The 8,822-nt window shown below is 35.6% G+C and overlaps 1 protein-coding gene across 2 annotated transcripts in view; it reads left to right on the forward strand.

Annotated features, from left to right (window-relative positions):
- The window catches only part of arhgap42a (Rho GTPase activating protein 42a), a 231,924-nt gene extending 223,571 nt beyond the window's left edge, over positions 1 to 8,353 (forward strand). For both annotated transcript variants that reach the window (XM_052026620.1, XM_052026621.1), the window contains 2 exons: positions 1,438 to 1,517; positions 5,240 to 8,353. In XM_052026620.1, coding sequence (XP_051882580.1) covers positions 1,438 to 1,517; positions 5,240 to 5,328 — 169 coding nt within the window. In that variant the 3' untranslated portion in view covers positions 5,329 to 8,353. The remainder of the gene's footprint in view (positions 1 to 1,437; positions 1,518 to 5,239) is intronic.
- The last annotated feature ends 469 nt before the right edge of the window (positions 8,354 to 8,822 follow it).

An 8,822-nucleotide genomic window follows, 5' to 3' on the forward strand; every position in this document is an offset into this window, starting at 1 on the left:
GCAACCCCAAGCTTCCCTTACGGATCTTTCTTTCATAGTCTTGATCCAATTTGTTGAAATAGTGGCCCAGGAATTCATTTGAGGTGCTCGATAGGGTGAATTTCAGTATTCTTATGCACAATTTGAGGAAACACTGTCATTCTGAGCAATTTGTGATGTCTGAGAAGTTACACCTGTCCATATATGCATGGTATGTCCCACAAATGCTAGATATTTGCCACAATGAATGATGTCACTCTCTGCACAATGTTCATTTAGGATGCTTTGAACTCTCTTCAGAGGAGAGCTTTCTATAAAAAACTAGAACCGATGTTTTTTATAGAGCTGTAGATCTGCTTATGGACTCTATCTTCCTTCGTGGGGCAAAGTGAATTCTGAGGCACGGTGGGCAGTTTGAAGTCCTGCCCTACTGTGCTTCTAGCAACTTGCAGCTTGTGCCTCCAAATTCACTAAAATCAAATACAAATTAGCTCCGACATTACCCTTCAACTTTTACCCATCTCTTGGCAAATAGCAGGTTTGTTTTATCTCGTGTGTAACATTTTTATGAGTGTATTTTGCTAAATAAGCTCACAAAGAAGGTGACAAATCGGCACTCAGGTGGACGTAGCAATTTTTGTTTGGAACAAAATCTTGAAGTTCTCTGACAAAATTACACCATTTTATCAAAGCTCATCTGTGTTTGTTGGTTGCTCACGCAATATGGACAACTCGCAGCTGGCATTTGTCCATGGTTATTGAGCATGACAGTGATATTAGATTTGGTGTTCGTAGTTCAAGTGGACGTGAAATATTTTCTATAAGAGTGTATAATGCTGACAAAATGATGAATGTGTCACTTTTAGTTTTGATCCAGCTGAGGTATTTGGATATTGATTTATATCTGAGAGAGAGCAATGACATAGAAAATCAAGTTCTGATGCAGTGTGTTTGTAAATGGGGCCCACATTTGGTGTTTGTCTTCAGCTAATTACTTAAACAGTTCTGTAAAACAAATAAAGAGAAAAAAACCTTAACCCCATGATTTGCTGTATTTGAGTGACAAATGGGAGATAATAAAGCATTACCATCAATTTTAAGTGAAGAGTAGCAGGATATATCCTTTCGCAACTTAGGAACAGTAAACATTTATATTTGCAATTCAAAGTTTCACTGGCTGACTGGAAAATGTACATCAGAATAGTCATTCAAGCCCACTGGTGAGATAGACCATAATTACAGTTAACAATGGCATATAGGTAATTCAAGTGTCATAAGAGAGATTTGTGACTGAAATGTTTGTAACCATACAATGCACATTAGTTTAAAATAGTTACCATATAATGCCCAATATATATTATGAAGTATTTCTCAAATAGTATCTGATTATTATTATGAAGTAGTCAGCTTACTAGTAACTAAATTACATGCATTTTATTATATCTGTCTTTGAAACAGCCATGCCAAAGCCATGTATGCTTGCAAAGCAGAGCACAGCCATGAGCTTTCTTTCCCGCAGGGGGCAATGTTCACTAATGGTGAGTTCTAAGATTATGCATAAAATGTTTTTGTCGTGAAATCAATATATTAAGTAAAGTGCTGTATCATTAACTGTTCAAATGTGAATTTGTTAATAGATAGTGCTTTAAATTTTTGGAAGATAGTTATATTTTCAAAAGCATGTTTTATTTCAGAATTTCAATGTTTCCTTATTAATTTGTCCTTCACATACAAGTAAGAATTTATATTATCCCATTAGAAGTGGAACTGAAATTGATTGTTGAGTTGGAAATTTGTCATTATAAACTGCTTTCTTCACGTGACCTTCTCTGTTGAATGCAAGGTTCATGTCCAAACCGGTCTTTACTGCTGTCACCATCAGTTTTCTCTGCTGTCCTGTACATTGAAAAAATGTACGCTTTCGGCATTTATCAATTATTTGGTTTTATTTACTCAGTTTAGCATTTTTGTACTGAAGAAAAATTTTAGCAATAAAAGTTTGCAAGTTTATAAATTTGGCAAAGCTTTGTAAATACTAAGTCATCAATGCTATTTTACCCTGGCATATGCCAGTTGCATTGTTCCTAATGAATTTTCAACAGGTAAACTGGATCCCAGAACATTAGTGTGGCCCAGTGCAATGCAGCACAACACGTAACTGTATAATTGGCTGCACTGACAGAACAATGCTGACACCTGGTGACACCCTTCCTCCTAGCTTAGTGGCTATCGGATCTGCCATTAAAATTGAATGTTTGTGAACAGAGACCTGCACACAGACATTAGCGAACGGACAGAAGCTGAGGAGCTGGAGCATCAGGAGGAGGAACAGTGGTAGAAGAGGGAATAGAAAGGAGATAACTACATAACCCCAGTCCATACAGGGTGTACTCGGAAAAGCTAAACTGATTAGAATGTTAGAAATTCTAAACCAACTTCTCCATTTACCAACAGTCCCATGGTCCCAACTTTCCTCTCTCGCTGACCACCGTACTATTCTCTTGGCTGCAATGCAAAATTAAAACCAACACAAAAGAAGCATTCTAAAACAAATTTATAACTAAATTTGCACCATACTGCTGACACATACCAACTAATCACCATTGTCTATTCCCTTATTTGGCTGCCTTCTCTGTGCCTTGCCCTATTCTAACACTCTTAACAGTGCCACACTGTTCTTGAACAGTAAGGTTACTGGAGGTTTATCAGTGAAGCAGAATTCAAATAGCCTTGGAGGACAAAGTTGAGTACTAGAAGACCTGCTGTCAAATTCTACCTGTTCAGCTGTATGACGTTGGTAATTGACAGACAACAACAATGGCATTGTTGGAGTGGCGGGGAGAGAGGACGCATCCTGGGAGAAAGGATTTTACGCTGGCGCTGCCTGCAGTCACTGCCACTCCCAGGGTAGAGCAAAAGTGATCCTGGTAACCTGTTGGTGGAAGAACTGCTGCACCACTCTGAAACCCCTCAGAACGTTGGTATCTGGAGTCTGAGCTTTTGTGGCATTAAGATGACCTCGCAGAACATCAGTCTGAACCTCCACTGGTGCTGCAATATGAGCTGAGATGTCACTTACCAGCTATTTCATCTTGATTGGGTTAAAACTTTAGGCTGATGGAGTTAACTAACACTTTCACATTGCATGCCCTGTGTCAGGTTGGAATAGGGCTTCTCTATGGTCTTTGATATTGAACTCAGGTTTGTCTATCATGTTCTCAAATGCATCAGGTAGTTTGTTGTTTGTATTCATCAGCTGCCTTCTGTAGACCGTCTCCTTAAAGTTGATACATCTGCAACAGAACTTGTGTGACCTTGCCCTCTATCAAGCTGGCATCTGTGATATCTTTGCCCATTGCCCTGGGTGCAGTGTGACTGTGCCCTGCATGTTATTGCATGTAGTTTCCATCTCCAATCTTACAGTGTCAGTATCTAACTAGAGTGTGCAAATGATGTTTTCATCATCACTATCTTCTTGATATTCCTCCAATGCCTAACAAAGTTGGTGTTCATTGGTATCAAAAAGGAAAGGGGCACATAAGTAAGTTTGAAGTGAAGGGACATTGAAAACATTAAGTGCTTGCTGACACTATCTGAAGGTTGTAAATAGCAACAGATTGTGAGACACTGTGACATGAGAAGGAGGGTTAAGTAGGATGATATCTTAATCGTTTCGGTCTGGTTGCCAACTATGCATTCAACAAGAACTATTCCAGTAATGATCCATCTTCCTAGATACCTTCATTGTGCACCACTCTTTTGTTGGGGAGGAGAAATGTGACACTGAGTTGCTCCTTGGGGTTGTGGTCATCATGGTTAAATAACAGGGAGTATGTGCAGGCCGTGAGATGTAGGTGTGAAGCATGCAACAGTGTAGAGTGAACCAAGTTTAGTATTAACTGCACAAAGAAACCATGCCAGTGAAGAGGCAGCCTGCAATGCAGTGATTATTTGACAAGTAGTAATATTTTCATCAGCTTTCCAACTTGGCATCCCCATCCCCAATATGTTTTATGGACTTAATTTTTTTTCCATTTAAAATAGTAAAGTCATAAAGACTTTTGTTTTCTCATGAAGAGTTCAGGGACTGACCCAAGAATCTTTTAACCCTTATGAGCATGATGCTGCAAGGGGATCCCACAGGTTTCTTTCCATGCAATTGAGTGTTCTTTTTGTTTGTATTGCTTGAGCACAAGCTCATTGACATTTAAAATGTGTAGCACCTTGATTTCCTCATTAGTGAGCATTAAATACTTGCCACTTCAACAATAATGTGCTCCTGTGTAGCTGAAACATCAACAATTAACATCAAAGCTCCAGCTCTTAAAGGGGAGATGGTCATTAATTCACATCAGTGCTGGAAGAAGGATAGATGGAGTGGTAGGTTTCAACAGTTCTTCATCTGAATGGAAGAGGTTGAGAGCAGCAGGGAGGTGCTTTACAGCAGAGATGGCAGGAGGCCCACCCTGCCGAGATAAAGCACCAACGGATGGAGCTGGCAAGGGAGATTCATGTTTGTAGTGAGGCACTGTAGGCCTAGTCCCAATGCTTAAAAAAAAGTCAATGACCTCACCGATCTGGTCAAGCAAGATTGGTGAAGTCAACCATACAAATCTCATCTGAATATACCAGCATTACTTCACTCTTAGAACCAGTAATGTGTAGATTCCAAATATGAATAAACCATCATCTGACGTTGATGTTATTAAATGTGCATTTACACTGTTCACATTTTTAATACAACTCATTCTTTCCCAGAACTGCAACAGTAGAACGCCTCATGGTCTTTATGCCATTATTTCTCTTGTGATGTCGTGGATTTAAAACCCAAACTGTTCTCAACCAATCATCATCACTTGCTCTTTTCAAATTTGGTGGCTTTGTTTTTTTTAACTTCTCATTTTTCATGCACTGATAACTTTGTTGTGGGCTTAATATAAGAAACCTGTTTATTTCTGATTTCTTGTGGTTTTGAGGTCAATTTCATTAAACTGTGTGAGTGCCAATCAAATTTGTGTATTATAATTATGAGAATTTTCCATTGCATATTTTGATATAGTTTTATATAGTTTTGAAGGTCTAATCTTAGACATTTTTTGATTTTCTTAAAATAACTGCTGTGCAAGGAGCGAAACCAGCTTGTTTTTTTTGAGAAGTTTATATTATCTTCAGAGCTTGTTTGTTTTAACAGCAAAGATTTGATATTAAATTGAAGTACATTGAGTGATGAATAAATTGATTCCATTTGTTTAAACCCTAGTGCATGCATCAGTGGAACCAGGATGGCTACAAGGAACATATGAAGGCAAAACAGGGCTAATCCCTGCAAATTACATAGTCTTTCTTTGATAACTGCTGACAAGACTAGAAAATCTCCATGGTATCCATGGTGAACAGACTGTTACAAACTGAGAATGCTATATTCTAATACAGTTCCACGTATGTCAAACAGTCAGAGGTAGTGAACTGTTTGCACCTGCTGAATATATGCCTTTTTATGGTATGAAGTAAAGGATTGTGTTGTCCATCAATAAATGTTTGCTTTAACAAAAATACTAATCATATCAGCCATAGTTATTGACAAATATTCATCTTGCAACATTGGAAATGGAAAAAAGTGACCAAATTTAAGTATATATAAATAGGCATACACATATTTTATAAGTTGTTATGTTTGTATTGTTGACTTCCTGTTTGGAGAGCCTATAGCAAATATGAGCTATGATGGAATTTTTATCTTGATTTTTTTTTTGCAGTTGGTTAAAAGATATCATATTAGATGGAGAAAGAAGAAATTTATACGTATTGATTTATTATACCTTCACAAATTATGCATTTATTTACATTCTTATTTGAAATAGCTGCAGTGTTTTTCTTTCAGGCAAATTTCTGCTGTTTTTCCAGCCTACAAATCATCCAACATATTTTTAATCAATTAACTTAATTGATCACTCTGTGAACTAACTTTTACAGACATGCGACTATCCTTGACTTAAGTTTTTGCAATAGAGTGTAGGGTACTGATGGACACATGTTTACATGTCATTTATTGGAAAATAACTCAAGACGTTGGGTACTTCCACGTAATTCAAAAGATACTTTTACCCAAAGATGTCTTCAGCTATATTAGAATTGGTAACTGCTGGTAATTTTTTTTTACTTTAATACTCAAGTAATAAAACATCACCAATTTATAATTTACTTTTGTAAATGGAGAATAGATGCATATGGATTGTAAATTTAACATATTTTGTTGACAAACTACTTGTGTTGTCTAAGTACTTGAGGACCGGTAAATCCATTGAGACTACCGCAGTGATACTATATGAGCATTCAGTCTTGGATTATCAGTGAATTGCTTCTAAATTTTTCTGAGCATGTTCAATGTTCATAAGGCTAACCATTTATTAAGATCTGATGATTGTTAATAAGGAATATATTATCCATCATGCAATTTCAGTTTCTCCTTCTGGCAAAATAATATTGATTATGTTTTAGACATATGTTCACAATTTACCTTTTACACATCTGAAGTTGTTTTGTTTCTGCAACTTAAATTTAAAATGTAATTTTTTGGGGGTGAAAATTGTCCCCATAAGATTTATTACTTTTAAGTGAAAGGAGCAGAGATGGAATTATGCCAGCTTTAACGAAACAAAAAAATCGCACTTTTTTACTCTAATTTTATTTTTTCCCAATACACTGGTGTATTGGTGACCTGTTTGAATGTTGGTTTTCTTTCTTAGATATATATAACATTCAGTGATAACATTCATAGTTTTAAGTATATATTGTCAAATACTTAGTTTTAGTGTATTTAATAATTATTAATACCTGTCACCAAATGTATAGTGTGTTCAACTGAAATGTTTTCTGATCATTCAGATTTATTTGTATAAAATTACGTGATTATACCTGTGGCTTGGCATATAATTTATACTGCTGTTTGAAAGTACTTGTAATGGAATGCAACATATATAAAAAAGTTTTGGACATAGTTTAAAAACTGATAAAAATATGAAATTGAATTTGGCAGTCAGCAGATTGTGGGCCTGCTTATATATTTGGGATGATGTAAATCTTCATTACATAACCCAATGTAAACTAATCCCTGTTATGATCACAAATGGTATTTATGTGGTAGCTTAATGAATTTTACAACTTAATTTGAGTGGAATTTATGGAGTAGATTGGCAGATTATGCCAATCACTTGTAATTACTACACTTTGTGCCCATTGGAAATCCACTGAGAAATCGCATTTCCAATGTAAATCTAAATTTTAAAACATTCTATTTTCTGAAGAAACAAGTCTCTTACAATGAGATTTCTATTGATTTCTATCTCAATATAAATGGAAAATATGAGGCTTTGGAACTTGATTTAACTAAGTCTCAATCTAGCCCCTTTGATCTAAAACAGGGGAACATAATATTTTGGTAGAACAAAAGTTCAACAACACATTTGTTGAATACAGATATAAATTGTGTGATGCTGGAATGTAATATGTTCCAGAACCAAATCAATTACCACATAATAAATTTAGCACTAGATTGGTTGATTAACAATACAAGAAAAATGTTTTAGTGGTAACGTACAGCAACTTGGTTCGGATGTGAAATTTCAAGGCATATATTGAAATTTCTAATAATATAATTAAGAACATTCAATGTAAACAATAGGTGTTGAAATATGAAAGGTTTCACCTTTTTCATGGAGTGCAATATTGATGGTATGCCAGTATCAAGAACTTAATGATGCTTGTCACAAATAACAGATCAGAACTATTGTTTAAAACTTCTGTAATATTCATGAATCATAAAGGTCTCTTAACTATCAACAACTGATAATGTCATGATAGATATATTTTTACTTTTATGATTTTCAGCAAGGTGAGAAATGAAGCAACAGAATATTAATTTGATTTGATCCATAGATAACTAGCAATTGTGAAACTCTCAGTGAAAATATTGGTAATACATTTTATTATTTTTCTCAAAATGTTCTCCCTTGTGGTCATGGGATAAATTGCTAAGTTCAAAATTACCATATCACATTTGAGTAAAGATCTGAACTTTAGGCACCTATCCAGAAGAAAACTGGAAGAAAGCTCCTGCAATTCATTTCACCAGGACCCAAAACAACCATCTGAGAAACCAGATTTTTTCCTATCTATCTAAGCTGGATTCAACTCTGAGCTAATAAAGAGAAATAACTGTTTGCAATTAATTACTTCACAAAGCTCTTATGGAATATAAATTATGTGATGTATTTTTAGAAGAAAAAAATGCATGCTTGCCTTTCCTGTGTCCAGTATTTAATGTCACGCAAAGTTGCCCCTTTCTTGAAATAAATGGTCACAAGTCTGTATCCAAGTTATTAATCTTAATTGACTCAAAAAATGACTATGGTAAAATACTCACTTATTTTACAATACCGAGTCCTGGACAGCATTCTGAAGTTTTCCATATTTTGGCAGCATGGAAATGGAAGTAAACCTTCCTGAGACAGTTCTGCCATTCATCAGAACTTCCTTATCCGGTTTCCTCCCACATTGCAAAGACATACGGGTAGGTTAATTTGCGTTTAAAATGGGCGGCGCGGACTCGTTGGGCCGGAAGGGCCTGTTACCATGTTGTAAATAAAGTTTAATTTTAAATTTAAAAACCACATTCCTTAATATTCTGGCATAAAACACACACATCAATATTAGTTCTTTAAAAAAAATCAGTTGACCTCATGTCCCTAGTCTTTAGGAAAAGAAATTTACATTTCTGTGTGGAGCGGGGGGAAATGTGTTTTCTAAATTAACTGGTTATAATTTGAAGATTGTGCCCTTTTGTT

Source organism: Pristis pectinata, chromosome 11, assembly GCF_009764475.1.
Source record: "Pristis pectinata isolate sPriPec2 chromosome 11, sPriPec2.1.pri, whole genome shotgun sequence".
Lineage (NCBI taxonomy): Eukaryota > Metazoa > Chordata > Chondrichthyes > Rhinopristiformes > Pristidae > Pristis > Pristis pectinata.